This window comes from Parasteatoda tepidariorum, chromosome 10 (genome assembly GCF_043381705.1).
Source record: "Parasteatoda tepidariorum isolate YZ-2023 chromosome 10, CAS_Ptep_4.0, whole genome shotgun sequence".
In the NCBI taxonomy this organism is placed as follows: Eukaryota; Metazoa; Arthropoda; class Arachnida; order Araneae; family Theridiidae; genus Parasteatoda; species Parasteatoda tepidariorum.
Genome location: NC_092213.1, coordinates 84784070 through 84805629, shown reverse-complemented (window position 1 = coordinate 84805629; position 21560 = coordinate 84784070). Strand labels below are relative to the sequence as shown.

Below are 21560 nucleotides of genomic sequence, written 5' to 3'. Positions count from 1 at the left end.
GAACTAATTATAATTTACAAAAAATATCACTGTTTGTTTAAATGAGTTAATAATTTTTTCAATCAAACAATTTAAGGGTTTAATTAAATTATTTCAATGAAGACTTGGATGCATTCTATAATGTTAAAAGGAAAAAAAAACTTTTTGACAACTTTTGATCTAAAGGATCAAATTTTCAGATATTTCAAATGCATCTTAATGGTTCAAACGTTATACATATATAAGGTATCTGTACACCTGGAAAGTCATGAATTTCGGTATTGAACAATTTTTGTCATGATTTTAACTATTTTTTAAAAAAAAATCATGGAAAGTCATAGATTTTGGTCACTGAAAAATCTAATTTTTAATATGGAATCCCCCCCCCACCACCAATTTCATGGTGTTTCTTTCAAAAAATGAAAGAAAAAATGTCATTTCTATGGCAAATTATCTTATTAACTTCTGTGATTTCAGAATATTTTTTATATTTTATTTTATCAATTTAAAATTCTAGCTAAAGCATATACCAATTAATTAGTGTAAACAATAATTTTAATCAGTAAAAAAAAAACCATCTGCTTTTACTGAATAAATATACCTTTTCCTAACATTTTGAACCTTAAAGTAAATTTGTGCCTCTTTTTTTAAATATTTTTTTAGATTATGTAATAGGTCATTTAATTTTAGTCATTGAAAACAATAAAAGGCCAGTTGAATAGAAAATAATTACTTTCTTCCGTAAAAAATTTAATCTTGAAGAGGAGACTGTGTGACATGTTGAAGTGACTGTGAGGTCTATTCTGCTCAAAGATTTGAGCATATAAGGCAACACTGCATTAAGACCTGGGAACTGCAATATATACCTGTAAGGTGTCTGCTGAACTTTATTTCAGCCATAAGGCTTTCTTGCTAATCATGATTTAGGGTTTGGGTTCAATAGACCTCTGGTCGATGTGCCCTGCTCTCTAGAGCTGCCCATCCTCTAAATCTAAATAGTGGTATGATTTTTTTTTCTATCAGTTCTATTAGAAAATAATTGAGATTCTGTTATTTCTCATAGGTCATGTACTGTGTATTTAGTACTTTCTAGTTTGAGTTTTATGCTTTCAAAATCTATTTTTATGTGTGTAGCCAGTTATCAGTGCATCTGTCATGGACCACATGATTCAATATGAAAAGAAACCTCCCGGAGGACCAGATTATCATTCTGTGGAAAATGCATTACTTATGCAAGTAAGTTCTCTATTCAATTGTAGCTGTTTCACTTGTTCAAAATTTCATTAGATAAAACATAGCTTCCAACTCTATTGGGTTTTTCCAGTTTCTCCTGGTCTACTGGTTTAGTTAAAATTCTCCTGGTTTTTGTACATTTTTGAAAATTTTCTAAAAATGAATAAGTTTCCTAAAAAGCCCTATTGAAATAGAATTTTTGTACAGATAATTGTTCAGTTTATTTCCATTCGGAACTCTTTTTTTTAAATGAATTAAAAAAAATCTTTTAACTATTTTTGATGAATTAAATGCCTATCAATATTTGAAATTATGAGTAAATATAATACAAAACATTTCAAGTATTGTTTAAGGTCAATCATAACTGGAAAATATTGCAGTTATTATGATGACTATAAAAATCCCTAAAATTCCCTATGTGTAAAATATTTAATACATTTTGCAATAATTATCTTGAAATTTATATTATTTTACTGGATTTTATCCTATCCATGTTGGCAGCTATGAACATACCTGTAGAAGTTTCATTAAAAACATTGTAGTGTCACAACTAACAGAGAGGGTGTGCGAGTAGCTATGTAATTCTATTTCATAACTACTCCACAAATAGGAAAACAAAAATTTCTCATCTGGTGAAAAACAAAGCATCATGGACCTTGAGTTAAACAAGCCCAACATGTGTTACGACATATATTTTTTTTTATAACCGTCATTAAACTGCCAACTGAATTTTCAGTTTACAACTACCAATGTAATTTGAACCCAATCCAGAAGACAAGGAAACTCCTCGATTAAGTATTGGAAGGAAGTAACTTGTAGTTTGAATGTAGAATGTTTGAGTTTTCACAGCAATTACTTCTTACAAAGCAACGGTCAAGGAATTGCGCGTTGGTGAAGGAAAATTGATCGAGTTTCGGAAATCAAAGACCGAAAGCTCCAAAATTTCAAAAGTGGCAATTCGAAGTTTGTCGGTGCCTAAAAACTGCGTTGACTCAGAAAGATTGTTTTCTAAGTATAAAAGTGTATTAAGTGATGAAAGACGAAGGATAAATGAGAATAATCTGACACTGTACAATACTTTGTACCAAAATTCTGTTCATTTAAATAAAAATATTAATATTGCTTGAAATTCAAAAAAATACTTTTATTGTGCATTTTTAAGCTTTTTTTATTATTTGTGCAATTTCTGTCTTTTGCATCATTTATATAATAAATTTTTTTATGTTTAGATTTTGTGTAATTTTCAAAATTTCCCGCAATTTTCCGCAAATTTGGGATCTTTTTTCCCACGACAAACTTACAGCCCTAGTCATGATGTTTTATGAAATCATCAACATTTTTAAAAAATATTTAGCAATCTGCTTAAATACTCAGCTTACTGTAATTTCAAATAATCACAATTTTTAAAATATTAAAATAATAATAGTAAAGGCTGCCTCTTTTATTTTACTTTTGATCCATTAATTGTATCAAAACCAATCATTGTACATTTAATTGTATATTTGCTTTAGGTCAATATTTAAATCGCACAATTTTCTTATTACATATAACTCAAAATGTAATTACACACTTTTAATTTTTTTTTTAATTATAATTAAGTTATTTATTATGATTGGATTTTTCGCTCATTGTTTCGAAAATTTATCTCAATAGAATTCAATCTTATGAAATATTGATTTTTAGCTAAATATATCTGATGGCCGGAGACGATTGTGCTCCGGAAATAATCTGGATTTTTTGAAAACTGCGATCCGGATGTCCAAGGTACAGAAGTTTCAAGAAATTATGGATCACATTTTTGTACAAAAATTCTTATATATTTTATTTAAAAACATTAGAACTGGAATTTAAACTTGGCCTCTCTTTCATTTGTTAAGATTTTGATTAGAGATAAAAGTAAACTTATGCATAATTATTCATTAAAATTCTGCTGCATTTAATTTATTTAGAATTTCATGTTTTGAAAGTATCAATGGTATAAATTTATGAAGGCATACTTTTTTGAAATGTGTCATTAATGAATTTATTCAAAAAATTTTCAGAAATTTTTTAGTTGGATTCACAATCACCCCTGGCTCAATGTTTTATTGATATGCATTTATTTTTTATACCCAAATTTGGTTATCAAAATACTGTACCTAATTTTTGTTAACATTTTAGGCTAATTTTTAAAAATTGGGTTATTTTATCCTGAATTAAATCCTAGCATCTCTGAATATATTTCATTTTTGACAATATATACTCAGGTACATTCATAATCATTTATTTATTTTGTTTTTAGTCTTTACAACAAGTTGCTTTTTTGATGGCTGTTTGCCACACAATTATTTCTGTTCAGGATTGGTTCATCGACTTGAATTATTTGAGGTAAAATGTTTTCTGTGCAAAAGCTATAATTTTAGTCTCATGTGTCTAATGTCAAATTATTTTATGGAACATAAATTTTTTTCATTTATATTTTTATCATAAATCTTTACAAATAGATTTATCTTATACTTTTTATCCCCAAGGCCTAATTACAACGACATTGTCGCAGAAATTTTGCGGAAAGATTTTTCATTTGGAAGGGAAAATTTTTGGTTTTCTTTTCTGCAGAATTTTTTTAAAAAGATTTATTTTTTGGGCATCGGAGAGGAAGGAAATAATCATGACTTTTCCTATTCTCGTTTGAGATTTTTAAAAAAAAAAAGTCGGTAATGATTCAACTAGAATTTCAAATTAATAATATAAAATAATTCAGAAATCGCGAAAGTTTGAAACATAGTTCGCTTTAAAAATTATGTTTTCTCTTTGAAGAACATCATACATAGATTTTACATACTTATTTAAGTATCTCTTTTTTTAAGAGTCTTATTCTCGTGATTCGTGATCTTCATTTTGGGAATTACTGCATGGATTTTGCGATTTTCAATTTATGTACGAATTTTAATTTATTATCGTTTAATTTATTTACGAATTTTAATTTGTGTAATGGTTTACGGAATTCAAAAGAGGGAATAATTAGTGCGTTTTTCTGCCTACAAAATGCAAAAATATCGCCTATAATATTTGTTTATGTTAGCCTGTTTATTGATTTTAGAAAACTTTGACAAATATTTAAGTTCTTGCATTAAAAACTTTGCTTCACTCCGAGACGTATGTTTTTGATAGTTGCACTTGCTCCTAACATTAGAAACAAGGAATGTTTAAGCAGAAAACTAATTAATTTTTTGGCAACAAAATTGTGTTTTGCGCTTTATGTCAACATGTAATAAGTCCATACAGAAATTTTTCTTTTTAGATTGTGTAATGGACTAAACTAAATCTATCATTTATAATGAAAATAAAAATTCCTCTTAATACTTTATTGAACTCATTAATTTTTCTACAACAGAAATGTGTGAAAATTTTTTGAAAGAAATATTTTTTTCTTAAAAAGCAAGTGTATAATTTAGTTTCACACATTGCTCACTATAAGCAATGTGTGAAATCTTTAAGCATTTACCATTTTTGACCATATCATATAGATTTGTTTTATTGTGTACTTTATTTTATGTATAGAATTATTTTGTCTGCGGAGATGTTGAAGCCCACAACTCCCTTAAACATACACGATCTTAGTCTTCCAGACGAACCTGCCGAATATTATCCTCATTTAGGTAAAGTCTTTGAAAACTATTTTGCATTTTGTTAATGTATATAATGCTTAAAAATATTCTTTTAGTGCTTAAAAAGTACTGGTGCTTATTTTTGTTTTGATTTTGATTGTGCACCCTGATCAAATAAGTAAAAAATTAGAGGGAAAAGTGTTCCATCAAAATTGAGCCAAAATACTCACCACATATAATTTAAATATGACTTGAAATATGGGATGTTGCTTACCATTTACCAATAGTTGAAAAACAATCAATGATGGTGGCCTTTAATTCTGCTACATATTGAAATTACCCATTTCAGTTTTCACAGCCCTACTGATGATAGTCCTCCTTTTTGGGGGGATTAAAGTTAAGGTAAAGGATTTGTCATTAACAACAACACCCTATTAACCAAAAACCACCTGTATTAAAAAAAATTTAACATACATTTAAACATTATCTTGCTGTAAAATTTATCTTGAGCCACCAATTCTCTCTACAAATGTCAAAAAATGGGTTTATAGCATTTTTAGGTAATCAGCAGCCTTCATGCGGCCTGCGGAAAAAGTATCGTTAAGCTTACCACCATGGCCGAAGTCTTCCCACACCATGAAAGAGCCTCCACCATGCAGTGCAGAAGATTAGCATTTTCCTTCATCTACTGTTCCATTTTATATATCACTCAAACAATTTACAATATTAAAGAATTTAATTTGAAAGCACAAGGGAGTGGTAAAAAAGAGTTTACATTATCTAGACCGTTTGGCATGGTATGAGAAAAAAAGGAGGATTTCTAATACATCATTTGGAGGCACATGAATGAAGGCTTCTGCTATAGAGGTCATTTTAACCTTCATGCCACCTAGTGGCTACAGATCAGCAAAAAATGCTAGAAACCCATTTATTGTCATTTGTAGAAAGACCCAAGGCCAGATTTTCCAGCCGGATATTGCCTCGATTTACGTCAAAAAATTTTGTAGTGGTATGTGGGGATGGTAATTATTGACAATGCCAACCTTCATCTATCTAAAGGTACCTCAACATAGAATCGAGTTAACATGTCTTATATACTAGTGAAATGGAAATGTATTTTTGTAGTGGTTGACACACTACAGTACTCCCCCACCAGAATTATATCTGTAATGAAACTCAATGAACGGATACCACACGTTGATTCATTGTTGTTTTGTGAGATCCTGAGAGAGCTGTATTAAGATCACCGGACTTTGAGTGCTGATCATGAGAGCTGTATTAAGTTGAAGATCGAGGTCGCCCTTGTGTTTCCTTCAGCAGTCAAGTGTATACATTGTACGCACTGTGTGATCGAGACTGAGTAGCAACGGCGCGAGGTGGATATTATAACAGTCACAAGTAACAAGTCAACTGTTCAATTGAAACCATCCGTTGAAGTAGGCGTGTTCAAATCAGAGTGAGGATTTCTGTCAAGGTATGCGTATTCACATCGAGTCCGAAGGTTACCAATGTGGGGATAGTAGTTATCGACCATGTTAACCATCATCTATGAAAAGGTACCCCAACATAGAATCGAATTAACATGTCTTATATACTTGTGAAATGGAAATGTATTTTTTTGAAGTAGTAGACACACTACATGGTACTTTAGGGTTGGGAACAGGAGGCTTGTCATGAATAACATGTCCTTTCTCTTTATCCCATCAATCCCCAAGAAAATTTGGAAGACTATTCTCAATAGGAATGTTTGCTACAAAATGAGGCAGTTACACTGCTGTCCTCCAGGTATAGGTGCTTGCTACGCAACATCACGTCTTATGTAAATGTGGTGGTTAAAGTTTTATTGTATAAATCTCTTTTAAGATCAATTTTAACTTATGATCGTGACACCTGGATCACGTCTCGTATGGATTACGTTGGGGACCTTTGAGAGAAAGGTCTTGAGAAGAGAAGTACTTTGGGTGGAATTCAAATAAATGGTGTGTGGCTTAGGAGAACAAATTTAGAGCTTCATCATTCATGTAAGGAACCTGACATAATTAACTTCATTAAGCACCAAAGAATGAAGTTTGCAGGCCACGTTAGCAGAATGGGTGACGACCGTATCACAAAAAGAGTTTTCAATGTCTGGCCAGTTGGCACACAAAAAAAGACACGCTGAGTTTGAGATGGATAGATGGCCTAGAAAAAGACTTTATAGCAGGGTTGGCAAGGTTTAGGACAGAATGGATTAATCCACGGTTTAAACCGTCCTGTCCAAAACCCCTTGGTCCAAAACTGTCTTAAACTGTCCAAAACCCTTTTACTCAAATTATGTCACAATTTTATCTGAACAATATTTAAGAGGTAAAATAAACATGGAACTAATAATGTATTGATAATTAAATCTACTACAGAATATTTGTTTTTAAAAGTATAATGTTTTATTGTATAATGTTTTATTAATATTGTTTGACTCTTCAATTTAAACATTAAACAAAGGACAATTAATCAGTAATTCAATTGGTCCTTCAGTTCAATTTCAGTTCGTTCTTCAAGCTCAATTGGTCCTCTCATTCAATAGTACATAACTGAAGTTGAACCTTGCTATACTGGTTAAGCTATTAGGGACTAAGTGCTTGGTTAGTCAAAAACAGATTTATTTATCTATTCAAGAATACTGTTATTTCAGTCATGTTCAATGCTTTTAGCATAGTGGTGATACATCACCAGTGTCAGTAACTGAAACTGATGTTATGCCCTTCAAAACTGTTAATGCATTTTTCAGTTATTTTGTATTTTCAATTTAAACTAATATATTTATATTTAAAAAACATTTCTTTCTAAAATAGATGTCTTTTTTATCATCCTGTGATGCAGAAATTATAAAATTTTTTTAAAAAAATATTGTAAAAAATAAAAGGTTAATTTTTAAACAAATTTAGTATTTTTTTTTAAAAAAATTATTATTTTTTAATATTGCATTATTTATCCTTATGCAAAAATATTATTTATCAGTATTAAAAGCATATTTATATTTAAAGGATTAGGTATTCACTTTTGTTGTTCAATGAATTATGGAGGTTCAAAAATTAAACCTTTTCCTATTATATATTATTTTCTTTTGATAAGTTAAAGTAAATTGTATAAAAAATATCAAATATTTATTGATACATGTAATTATTATGTGTAAAATGGTTACACCGATAGAATTTTTACCTTTTACCAAAGTTCAAGGTTTTGGACACTTTAAGACAGTTTAGGACAGTTTTACCCAGTTTAAGACAGTTTAACCCAGTTTAAGACAGTAAAACCCACGTGTCCTGTCCAAAACCAGTTAAGGACGTCCAAAACCCCAACCCTGCTTTATAGTTTTAAAAACTGGAAACTAGCAGATAAGGTTGGCCTGGAAAAGACTTTAGAAGGCCTAGACCAACCCTGGGCTGTCGAGTCATAGATGATGATGATAAATAGGGTGGGTCTTTTGGTTATTATCAGAAGAGGCTCTATTTTGATGTGACACTTTTTTCTCTCTTTTTATTTATTTGATTTTTTTCCTGTCCAGGTGGAACAGGGAGTGAATTACTCCTTAGAAATATATGTTTCGATGAAGACTTTCTTAATATCCAGCATGGTGCATAGCGTTTTTAAAAAGTGCTTAAAAATACTTATTTTTGATTTTCGTTTTTTAAAAGCCCTTAGAGGTGCTTTTTTCATTGGATGTTTTTAAAAAGTGTTTAATTTTCCCTTTTCAAAAAAGAGATTTTTTTTCGTTACCACGTCGAATTTCGCCACATATTATGCAAAAACGTGCTTTTCGCATTGTTCTGTTAAACGTTTTCGCAATTTATTTCGGCGTACCGTCGATCCATAGCGTATGAAAGTGCCAATCATTTTACTTGTTTGGTGAAATACTTGCGAGTCCGTATGTGCGTCTACTGAGCTGGGTTCGGTGGGATTATTGCTTTCTCATGTGCATCTCTGCTGCATTTTGCAAGATATTCTCCATTTCGGACTTCACTTTCCAACCTCTTATATCGAGTTGAAAAGTCCCTCAATCATTTTATAACGACTAATATAATCAAGAAAAGAGTTCTTTGTCAGAAACTAGTTATTTTATCATCATCTAAAGTCTTTGAAACTTATTTTGCTTTTTGTTAATGTATATAGTGCTTGAAAATATTTTTTGAGTGCTTAAAAAGAACTTAAAAGGTAACTTATTTTTTGTTGAGATATTTGGCTACGCACCCTGTCCATGTTTGATTGACATTGATTTTCTTCGTGTCAAATTTCGGCACAAAATCAAGATGGCTTTATTTAAATGAGGGGCATTGCACATTGATTCAAAGTTTTAGAGAAATAAGTGTTTCAGTCGTTGTTTGAGTTAGATGAGACACAAATATAAATGAAAAAGGAATCCCATAATTCACTTCTTTCATACTAGCTTGTTATTATATATTTTTTGCGTATAAATAAATTATTTTGTACGACTATTTTTTTCTCTCAAAAAAATATAAAATATTTGCAATATTTCAGTACACCGTTACATTCAGCTGTAATGTTTTGTAATAAACCTTTTTTTGTAGTGTTTGTGCAAAATCATAGTCAACGAGAAGATTTTTATCCTGATTCAGTGGCTACAATGCAAGAAACCTTGCACCATGTTTTCAAGAAATCAAAGCTAAAATACTCGGGTAACTATTTAATATTCTATGTGTTTTGTATATAATCATATACAACAGTGATTCGCAACCACTTTTGTGTGCCGCCAAATTTTGGAAATGATATAGTAAAAATTATAACGCTTTTTTTATTACGAGTAATGTTTAAATTACAGAAAAGTATATATATTATATACTTTTTATAACTTTGTGAGCATCTTTGTAAGTGATAGTCCTGTTTCTGACAGTCATAAATGTTAAAGTAAGTAAGAAATTTAATGACTATTAAAATTATTAAATAATTAATTGAAGCAAGTTAATATTAACTTACAAAAGGAAATAAGAGCTAACAATTAATAATTAGCAAAAAAAGAAAGAAAAGTTAACAAGGACTCACAGGAAATAACAATGTAAAAAAAAAATTAACACATAGCTGCCAACTCTACTGGATTTTCCAGTAGACTACTGCATTTTTCCAGTTTCTCTTGTTCTACTGGTTTAATAAAAATTCTCCTGGTTTTTGTACATTTTAGAAAATTTCCTAATAAAATCCCTATTGAAATAGAGTGCTTGCACAGATTATTGCTTGCTTGAATATTAAAATAAGTATTATATATAATAAAGCTAGCCTCATTTATAAAAATTAGTTTAAAACTTTTTTTGTCCTAAAATGTTATGTTTATTTTGTTTTAGAACTCCCTTTTTAAATAAATTTAAAATATTTTAATTATCTTTGATGAATTAAATCCCTATTACTATTCAAAATTATGAGTAAACATAATGCATCACATTTCAAGTTCATTTAATGTCCATCATAACTGGAAAATATTGCAGTTGTTTCTATTTTGATGGTTATAAAATCCCTAAAATTCCCTATCCGTAAAATATTCAGTACATTATGCAACAATTATCATGAAATTTATATTTGTTTTGTAATCTTTTTTCTTATTCATGTTGTCAGCTATGTTAACAATTGATAACTAGCAAAAAATAACAGTTAAAAACTAATTAAACACGAAACAAAATAACTATTAAGCGATGCGAGGGAGAGAAGACAAAGTAAGAACTGCACAAGTCGAAAGAACTAATTGATCCCTTAATAAGCGTACTGTTATTTTTGTAGTATATTTTATTTTACATTCAAAATTATTATCATTAACTATTTCACACTGTGTATGGGTAAGTAAGCAACTTTTAGGCTTCATTTTTTCTTTGTGTGCCGTTAAAAGTGAGCCGCGACGAAAGGAAGGTTGAGAATCACTGATATTCAACAAGGTTAATCTAAAAGGGTTGCCACTCCACAGGGAGAACCGGGAAAACCTGGAAAATACTGGGAATTTAAAATTCACCTGAAATAACAGAGAAAATGAAAGGAATTTTGATACTTTCTTTACAAACTGGGAAAATACAGGGAATTTTGTTTCATATATTTGTCTTTTAAAAAATGGTGATTACTCAAAGCGTAATCTATGGGATATTTAACCATGATATTTCATTTTTCCAGCAATTAAAAGTAATAAGTATAGTTATCCCAATATAGCTCACACGAGAGCACGGTAATTGTTGTTTCCTCTTAATATATTGTATAATATGTACAGAGAAAACACAGGGCATTGTGCAAATGAAACAGAAGTTGCATTATAAATGTTCTGTTCTTTTACCAACTCAAAGAATTTTTTCTATTAGGAAGGTTCTCATGTATAGTGCAAATAAATAAAGACGGAACAGTTAAATGACATTTGATCTAATGATTGGAATTCCGTGCATTAATATGCTATATTAATGGAGTCAAACTTTAAATATGTTACCATTTCATAAATGTCTTTGTGTTAAATAGATGTAAAGATTTTTATTCTAAAATTCACTTATAATATTGCTCTAGATAGCAGTACTTTTTTTGCTCCTTTTTTTTTAACTAAACCATTTGTACAAGATGCTTAGTTATAAATGTTAACTGCAGTTGATTTCCTATGGTTTGTAATTTCCAGAGATGATTGTGCTCCAGAGAAAATCAGGATTTCCGGATTTTTGGCTAACCGCGATTCGGAAGTTTCTGGAAATCCAAGATCCAGAAGTTTTAAGAAATCACCGGTCACATTTATGTATAAAAGCTCTTGTATATTTTATTTAAAAATATTAGAACTAGAATTTATACTTGGCATCTCTTTCATTTCTAAATATTTTTTCTGGTAGAATAATAAATGTGATTAGAGATAAAAGTAAACTTATACATAATTATTCATTTAAATAAGGCTGCATATAATTTATTTAGAATTTCATGTTTTGAAAATATCAAAAATTTGAATTTATAAGGACATTAATTTTTGAAATGCATCATTAATGATTTTGCTCAAGACATTTTCAAGATTTTTGAGTTGGGCTCACTATTACCCCTGAATTTCATAACAAGGTATTCTACCATATTACATACATTTTGTCTAGATAATATAGCTTATATTCTTTTAGCAGGAGCCATTAAGAGTCAAACTAAAATTCCCCTATTAATATTAACAAGAAAAATTACAATTTTTAGATTCATTCAGGGAAACCAAAGTAACCGATTTTGCGGACTGAAAAAATTTTAATGGTTTGATACTGACATAAAATGGTAACTCAATGCGGTAAACTAAAATTTTTACCCACAATTAAAATTAAATTAAGATGCAGAAGAAGAAAAATACTTCAGAATGGAGTTCGGTTAACTGAAGTATTTTGATAAAAGTGGCTTGGATTATAAAAGTTCTACTGTATATTGTTTTCTTTTGGTTTTTGCTTCTTTTTTACCCCTTATTACACAAAATTATTTATACCTTTTGAGAGAAAAAAAATCATCTGTAATAATATTAAAATTCTTAATTTTTTCATGAAGGTTGTGTGAGCTGTGGAACTCATAGTCACGTGCCAAAAGATCATGATAGAGTGAATTTATTTCTCATGTGTGACAAGGAGCCTCCAGAATTTGGTATGTTTTCCTACCTAATTTATGAATGAACAACTTGTGGGTAATAAAGTGAAAAACCATATTTTTTCTGTAGATGCAAATTTTACATCAGACTATTTCTTAGTTACCTTTACAGATCTCTGCAGCATTACAAGTTTTAGGATATTTTTTAAATGACATATATGGATTCTTCAAAATGGCAATAAAAAATACTTATTGTCACTTTAAACTTATGATAATGTCGTTTTAGCAAAAAAAACTGAATAATTGGAAAAAATGCGGCTTATTATACTGTCTATTGGAATGTTAAAAATTGTTTATTAAAAAATTTCTAAGTTATTAGACGGAAATTTTTTTAAAATACAGTAGAGCCTCGATTAACCGAGCTTCGATTAACCGAGGTTTCTGTTAACCGAGGCAATAACGAAGTCTAAATTTTTTTTTCTCCTCTCCAAAATGAGCTTGGAAGAAATTATACACATATTAGTTCGTTGTCCGTGTTACAGGCACTTATTTCCCACAAAAGCACTCAACTTCCATGAAATATTACACCCTGAGAAGACAACATCCATGAATGCTTTGTTAACAGTGGTCATGTGACTTGTAAGTTTAATCATGTAAATTTTAAAAATATAATATTTCCTTGAGATTTGTGTTATTTTTGAAAATGCGTCTTTCGATATTTAACTAAGTATAGTTAAAAGAAATTCCATTTTACTTTTCAAAATTTACTACTAGAGTTGATTTCCTTTTTAAGTCTTTTTAGCTGTGAAACATAAGTTCATATATGTTTATTTTTATTATTTAAAAAACGTTCTATTGTTTTTTACTTTAAAAGTAGTTAAATTCGCTAGCACGGAAGGTTTTTATACATGGTTCCTATTAACCGAGATTTCCGATATCCGAGGTATTAGCGGTCCCAATTAGCTCGGATAATCGAGGTCTTACTGTAATGTGAGATTGAAAGTAAATATTGAAAGGCTAAGTTAAAATGGATGCACAATCTATTTCGGGGTACCGTCGGTCTGTAGCGAAATAAAGCACCAATCATTTTACACGCTTGATGAAATTCTTGCGAGTCCGCATATACGTCTACTGAGCTTGGTTCGCTGAGATTATAGCACTCTCATATGCAGCTCTGCTGCATTTTGCAAGATATTCTCAATTTCAGACTTCATTTTCCACCCTCTGATATCAAGCCGAAAAATCTCTCGAGCATTTTATAATGGCTTCTTTGTCTGAAACTAGTTATTTTATTAGGATCAAGTAAAGTCTTTGAAAATTATTTTGCCTGTTTTTAGTGCTTATAGTGCTTAAAAAAATTTTTACGTGCTTAAAAAGTACTTAAAAGGTGCTTATTTTTTGTTGGGAGATTCGGCTACGCACCCTGTATGTTTGAACAACCCTCTAACCTTAAATGTATTTTTTTTTCAATTATTAACTTGGTTTCATAATTTGAATGTCTTTTATTATAATACTTCCTTCCCTGGTGCTTTAGAGTGATACTGTGAAGAAGAAATTTTGGAATAATCAGAAATTATTTTATTTATTAATCTCCTTCTTAATTAACTTTACAGATGGTGGTAAAGATCAGTTTCCAGAATACAAAGGTCATCCTGGCTACCAGTACCTTGCAGAATCGCTTGGTCAACAAGTTTTATCCATGCCCAGGTCTCTCCTAACAAATTCTCCATTATCAGAAAAGAATTGGTATGTTGATCCATAATATTAGAGTTTTATGCAAAGTTACATTTTGTGTAGACATAGAGGTTGGTTGCTTATCTTGACAATACAGTATACAGGGCTCCCACTGGGCTGGGAAAACTGGAATTGTCAGGGAATTTTATTTTAACTCTGAAAAGCAGGGAGTAGTCAGGGAAAGTTGTAATTTTTTTTACAAAAAAACCTGGAAAGTAACCAGTCTTAGAATTGCCATTAATAGTAATATGTTATTGAGATTCCACTTAAATAATTCTGACATCTGTTACAATTATTTTATAAAATTCCACTTCTTAGTAAAATTTTTCCAAAACTTCCATTTTCATTTGATTATATGTTTTTGCTCACAAATATTTCATATTACAAATAATAAAATATAAAAAAAAGTTTTCTGTTGAGAAATTTAATGGTATAAATAAAAATATGGTATGGATTTTCTTTGAAATATACCTGGAAAAGTCGGCAAATTTTTTTTCTGAAATTGAGTGGGAACCCTGAGTTTATATTACAGAGGGTTTAACAACAGGGTGACACATGTTACTTACTTTTTATTAATAAGAAAATACATACCTACCAAGTGTCCTTATTTTTAACGAAGACTCCTATATTTTACGACTATCTCCTATGTACCCATATATTCTCAGATTTCTCTGTATTTATTGAAGAAATTTAATTATAAAAAATTTTGCCGATAAAATATCTTCTGAAGTCAAAAATACTTCTGTTATTCCTCAACAGATAGTACTGTTGCAAGTACTGCAGTATGTTGAGTGTTAATAGTTAAAGTAAAAATATCCTCAGTGGTAGACGAAACTTTGGTTAGAATCCCCTTGCTGTCAGCCCTGGGCGTTTTTCATGGTTTTCCTCTCCATGTAACACAAATGAAGGTTAGTTCCAGCAGAAAATCCTCCGAATTTCTCTGAATACTTGATATAGAAGTTCCTTTGTCTTCTGGATACTGTTCAAAATTACAAGGCCACAGAGTTGAATATTAGTAGTCGTAAATTTAAAAAATTGTGCCGACTGTTCAACAACGATTATAAAATAAAATTGTTTAAGTAATTATAAATTATGGTTTAAAAAATCTTCTTTAGATTGAGAATTATATACATATTTTTTACCTGGCTAAATGTAAGTGCTTATATTATTTCCAATTTTGAATTTCTCTTTTTTTTACTTACATGATTTTGACTTACATGCTTATCAAATTAAAATCTCCATAATTTTATGTCTCCAATATTGGCAGGTATGAAAATAACTGTTAAAACAATATTTAGTTATAGTTAAAAAAATATTAGAACTCTTGCCTAAAATCAGTCATATAGGACAGAAGAAGCAATAGGTATTACAAATTAAAAAAATGTTTCCATCATTTAACACTGACAGCGTCCTTATGATTGTTTTTTTTTTCATTTATTATTATTTATTACAATGTGGTGACAGAGCTCACTCAAGATAACTAAACATTCCTCAAATGGACCAGCCATTCCTGTAAGATATTCCACTAGAGTTCTGCGGTAGGGCCGGGGGATTCAATAGTTAGGACTTTCTTTTACCCAGTAAGTTTTTAACTTACATTTATATATATTTAATATATTATATTTGGTTATTAATTACATTATATTTGGTTAGTCTATTCACTGCTGCTTATGAACTTTATTTTTTTATACTTTATGACCGTCGTCAAACAGCCAACCCAATTTTGGGTTTACGTCTACTAATGTTTAACGCGTAGCCTTACAATTTTGAACCAATCCAGAAAACAAGTAAACACCTGGATCAGTACCCCCAGAGATATTGATTTGTTATGGGAAGATGGAGGACTTAGCAACACGACAGATTTAACGTGCATCAGCCACCATTTAGTACATGGGGAGTCTTCGACCGGCTGGGATCGAACTCTTGGACATTGACCCAGTGCCCTACCATCCTGGCTATCCCAGCCCTATAAACTTTATTTATAAAATTAGGATTCTGCCTGGGATAAGTTTGATCAATTACGTTTCCATAGCAAAACAATTTTGAAGCGCTGAAATAGACAGGGTGCATAGCGTTTTTAAAAAGTGTTTAAAGGTGCTTATTTTGCTTTTAAAAACTCCTTAAAGATGCTTTTTGTCATTAGATTTTCTTAAAAAGTACTTAACATTCCCATCTCGCTTTTCATTTAGTAAAAGAAGATATTGAAATAAAATTATAAAGATATGAAATAATTGAGGTTTTTAATCCTAGAAATTTTTTCTTTTCTGAGAGACCGTGCTCTAATTGCTTTTTTTTTTTTTTTAAAACTATTTATTGTATTTACTTACTTTTATTATTATTTTATTACCTTTGAAGTTTTCAGTACTCTTAAGTTATTTTATGAAAAAACTCAATAATATTTACAGGTAAATTGTAAAAAAAAAGTATGAAGTTAGAGGCTTTTCATTATTTCAACTTTTAGCAAATATTGCTAAAATCTTATGCTATTCAGGTTTGTTAAAGCTTATGAATGTAGGGACCAAATAGTTATTTACTTTTGACAAAAATGTTTAACTTAATACTCATTGTATTTGCATTTAAAAATTATCATTTCCTTAAAGAAATACTGAGCCAAGTTACAAACTTTAATAGAAATTTATTAAGAGCCATTCACTAATTTACATTTGTAATTTGAATTTAAAGTTTGCTTAATCATTTTTATTAATTAATTTGCTTAGTAATTTTTATCAATTATCCGTGATCAATAATATTAATCTTGTTAATGTTTTGTTGAATATGCTTTTAAAATTAGCTTTTATTTAAATAAAAAAATACGCTTCATAACCTTTTTAAATAATAATTAAATTAATTATAATTTTGAATTTAAATCTTTTACTTATTTAAATAAAGTAATAATTAATTTCAAATATAGAATGAGCCACTCAATATTGAATTTAAAATTGTGTATAAATTATTTTTATGGTGGCAAATGTAATCAAGAAAAGAGTCGGGAAATAATTATTTTATCTTGATAAAGTAGAAGTCTTTGAAAATGTTTTTGCATTTTTTTTATCTATACATATGTATATGAATAACTTTCAACCAGTGGGAAGAAAAAAATTTTATTAGCACTCATATCCTAATTACGGTAATTTTTTTTAAAAAAAAAAATACTTGCTAATATTTTTAAGTGCTTAAAAGATACTTATTTTTTGTTAAAAAATATGGCTATGCACCCTTATAGACTACCATGTTATAACAATTTTGCAATCATAAAAGTTGAGCGTGTTTTTTAATTGCTCTTCCATAAGTTGAATGATTAGTTACAGAATAGTCTACAGATTAAGTTAAGTAACTTAGAATGAAAATGAAAAATCCCTAAGACACCTTGAGTCACTTTGCTCAGGGTTGGGGTTTTGCACACCCAAAACTGGTTTTGGACAGGAGACATGGGTTTTACTGTCTTAAACTGTCTTAATGTTCAAAACCCTAAACATTGGTAAAAAATAAAAATTCTATATGTGTAACAATTGAACGCATAATAATTACTTATATTAATAAATATTTGATACTTTTTATGCAATTTGCTTCGACTTATTAAAGGAAAATAATATAATAGGAAAACTTTTGAAACTCCACAATTTATTGAACAGCAAAAGTGAATACATTAGAATACATTATCCTTTAAATAAATATGCTTTTAAAACTGATAAATTATGTTTTTGCACAAGGATAAATAATGCAATATTATAAATAATAATAAACTTTTTTAATAAAACAAATGCTTGTCTTCATTTTGTTTCTTGTTCAAAAGTTAATCTTTTATTTTTCACAATATTTTTTTTAAATTGTGACATAATTTGAAAAAAAGGGTTTTGGACAAAGGGGTTTTGGGCAGAACTGTTTAAAACCTGGTTTAAACCATGGATTAATCCCTTCTGTCCTAAACCTTGCCGACTGCTTTGCCTGTTTTTACATTATCTAAGATTTATTTTTCCTTTGGTAATTTTTTTTTTGTCATTATTTTTTAGTTTTTATCTTGAATTTTTTTTTTTTTTTTTTTTNAATTTTTTTTTTTTTTTTTTTTTTTTTTTTTTTTTTTTTTTGTGGTGGTTGTCATTTATCTTACTCTTTTTTTTAGGTTTCATTATTCTGCCAGAATCTGGGAAACAGTGAAAAAGTCTACATTATTTTTAGAATATAACAGACTTTTGCCATGATAATTTTCTAAAAATAATATTACTTTTGTGACACTGTGAAATCACTGCAATGGATGCCAGTTTATATATTTATTAAGAACAGAATTTAACATTTTCTCAATCCTTATTTAGAAGTATAAATGTGACAGCATTTATTCTATCTTTATTTACTTTAAAAAATATATATTTAATTCAGATTAAGATTTTTTTTTTCCTTTAACCTCAACGTACTTTTTAATAAAAGTATCACCAAAATTAATTTTATACTTTTTGTATTATTATTTTTTTTTAAATCATTCCTTTTTTAAAGTGAAAATAAATTTCAATGGAAACCTTCATTAACAATGTATTTTCATTTCTTGAAAAAAAATTATCATTATTTCCTGAGGTATTCTGGAAATTTTAATTCTGTACTATGTACAGTACTATAGTGTGTTTGAGTTTCACTTCTATGTTATTATTTTTTTGTATTTGTTTATAAAAATTTAACAATAAGTTAAAAATCTGTGACTATGCATATTTGCTAATAAATTTGTACATAATAAATGTTCATATTTTTCTTTTCTACATTGTTGGAATAAATGCTACTAAAGCTTCATGCTGAGTTAAAAATTGAAAAGTGCAAAATCAACTGTATTCTGCAATGCCCATACATTAAATAAATATTTATTTTAGAGCCATACTGAACCTTTGTTTTCAAATTTTATTAATCTTAAGCAAATCTCTAGAATCTCCTGGTTTTTCTCAAATGCTCCTATTAAATCACTATTTTAACACTAAACATACCAACACTTGATGCATACCTATTTCTACCATACCTGGTCGAATGACCGAACTTTATGTTTTTTGATTGAATGTATGAAATATGGATGTTAGGAAGGAAATAAACAAACCAAAACTTTTATTATAATTAAACAAAATTGTATGGTGCCAATTTTTATGTATTACAAACACAAAGAAAAAGAATTTTTAATTAATTGCTCAACACATTTTTTACATATACAGGGTGTTTCCATTGTACGTTTTCTGCCAACATATTTTTCTAATTATTATTATTTCTATAATTTGTATAATTAGTCTTATAATTAATATTATTTCTTCTAAGAACTTGTGCTGTCTTGATTGTTTCGACATTTTTCTGGGTGAAAATTAACAGTTTGTTAGAAAGGAAGTAAAGCTATCAACATAAAATATAAGCTACTTATCAAAACATTTAGTTTTTGTCACTTTTACTGACACAAAAATGCCATTCTAAAATTTTAGGTACTTTCTTGAAATTTGAATTCACAGTTAATCTGATTGAACTAACTACGCAACAGTCTTTGCAGAAATGTGCAACTGATCCATTGCAATATGTTGAACATGCAATACATCATCATTTTTGATAGGATAATCTTATAAAGCAACGAATTGTTCTCTTGGTCAAATGACCGGTTGTGGCAGAAATAGGTATAACACAAGTATTATTCGAAACAAACAAAATACAAAAAATAATAATAATAATAATAGAATATTGACTGTAAATATTTGTTAGAAAAAGCCATGACGTTAAATGTCCAAAAATGATAAGATGATAAGCGTATTTTTGATGCAAAAGTTCTTAAACGGTCATTTGACATGTTATGGTATGTTAAATGTTAATAATTTATCATTGAACATTAAAAAGCCAATAACAAAGCAAATTTTCACACTTAGTTTTTTTTCTTCTTCTTTTTTTTAAAAATTTCTTGTCAAAATAAAATTAAAAAAACTTTTGACTAACGACAGAATGAAGTGAAGAAATTGTTGCTGAATTCTCTCTATATCTTCGCTCACCCTGGCCACCGGTATAGATGTTGCGGCGTAACTACCACTACAATTATTAAACATCAATTCCCTGGTATATAAGACATACTAATTCGAGTGAATCTTGAGTAAAAGTTTTACTAAAGATGGAAGAATCAACAGAAAAGCCACTTGTTTGACATTGAATAAAAAGAGTTCCACATTTTCCAAGGGGTTAGGTGGGCTATAACAGGGTGTGTAGCGTTTTTAAAAAGTGCTCAAAAGATGCTTATTTTTTATTTAAATTTTTTAAAAGTCCCTTAAGTACTTTTGTAAAAAGTGCTTTATTTTCAATCTTTTAAAAAGAGATATTATCCTAGCGTCATTTTAAATTACAAAAAATGCATGATTTTCACATTTTCCTCTGCAATATTTATCAGAAACTAGTATTTTATCATGATTATGTTTTTGAAAATGTTTTTAAATTTTATGTTTATAAATTAGGAACTTTAAACAATAGAAGAATAAATTTTTGCTGCACAGATCCTAATTATGGTTATTTATTTATTTTTGGAAAGTGATAAAGAATATTTTTTGAGTGCTTAAAAGGTGCTTATTCTACGCACCCTGTATAAGTTTCATGCAATATTCTCAGAGTGAATGCCTGACAAAAACAGGAAGGAGTGCATTTAAAGAAGGACCATGTAAATTTTTTTATTCGTTTTAAGTTACTGTGCTTAATTTTCTTTCTTCTTAATTTTATAAAAACAGGGATTCTTTGCATTTCAGTGCATTTAAAGAAAGACCATGTAAATTCTTTTATTCGTTTTAAGTTACTGTGCTTAAATTTATGAAAACAGGGATTCTTTGCATTTCAGTGCATTTAAAGAAGGACCATGTAAATTCTTTTATTCGTATTAAGTTACTGTGCTTAATTTTCTTTCTTCTTAATTCTATGAAAACAGGAATTCTTTTTAAAGAATAAAACCACTTAGGAATTTAGGTTCGCAATCAAAACATTTTTTCTGTGTTTCTTTAATTTACTTCTTAATCCAAGATAAAATAATAATAATAAATAATGACTTTTTTTAACACTATGTCATTCATTATTTTACAATATATGATCTTTTTTACGGGATTTTGTTTATAAAAAAATAATTTCCTTTTTTGTAATACATTTCAAACATGAATGTATATTAAAAATGCTTATTGCATATTTTAAACTACTATACGTATTATTTTATTTATTTATTTATTTTTTTTGTTGAAATACAAAAGAATAATAAGAATTAATTTTCTAATAAACTGAGCTTGTTCAATGAAGTGTTAGATATGAGTCTTTAGCATGTACTACATGTAAATCAATATACTCTTAATATAATGTGAAATTGTAGTTATAAATCTTAGTATTTAATGTTAAAAAATATGTTTTTTATCTAAATCATGTGGGGTTTTGGGGGGAAATTGGGGTTAATTAGAAAAAAAAAGACTGGAATGTTAATTTCTTATATAATTAGTAAAGATTAAATTATTACCAAGA

General features: G+C 28.8%; 1 protein-coding gene across 2 annotated transcripts in view; it reads left to right on the top strand.

The window, feature by feature from the left end:
* LOC107437604 (nonsense-mediated mRNA decay factor SMG9) overlaps window positions 1-18936 on the top strand; it is a 34921-nt gene extending 15985 nt beyond the window's left edge. The window contains exons 7-13 of one of the 2 annotated variants that reach the window (XM_043045075.2): window positions 1114-1215; window positions 3494-3579; window positions 4753-4850; window positions 9365-9472; window positions 12309-12401; window positions 13958-14090; window positions 18199-18936. In XM_043045075.2, the coding sequence (XP_042901009.1) occupies window positions 1114-1215; window positions 3494-3579; window positions 4753-4850; window positions 9365-9472; window positions 12309-12401; window positions 13958-14090; window positions 18199-18277 (699 nt within the window). In that variant the 3' untranslated portion in view covers window positions 18278-18936. The remainder of the gene's footprint in view (window positions 1-1113; window positions 1216-3493; window positions 3580-4752; window positions 4851-9364; window positions 9473-12308; window positions 12402-13957; window positions 14091-18198) is intronic. The other variant, XM_071186040.1, reaches the window with a different exon arrangement.
* Window positions 18937-21560: the final 2624 nt, after the last annotated feature.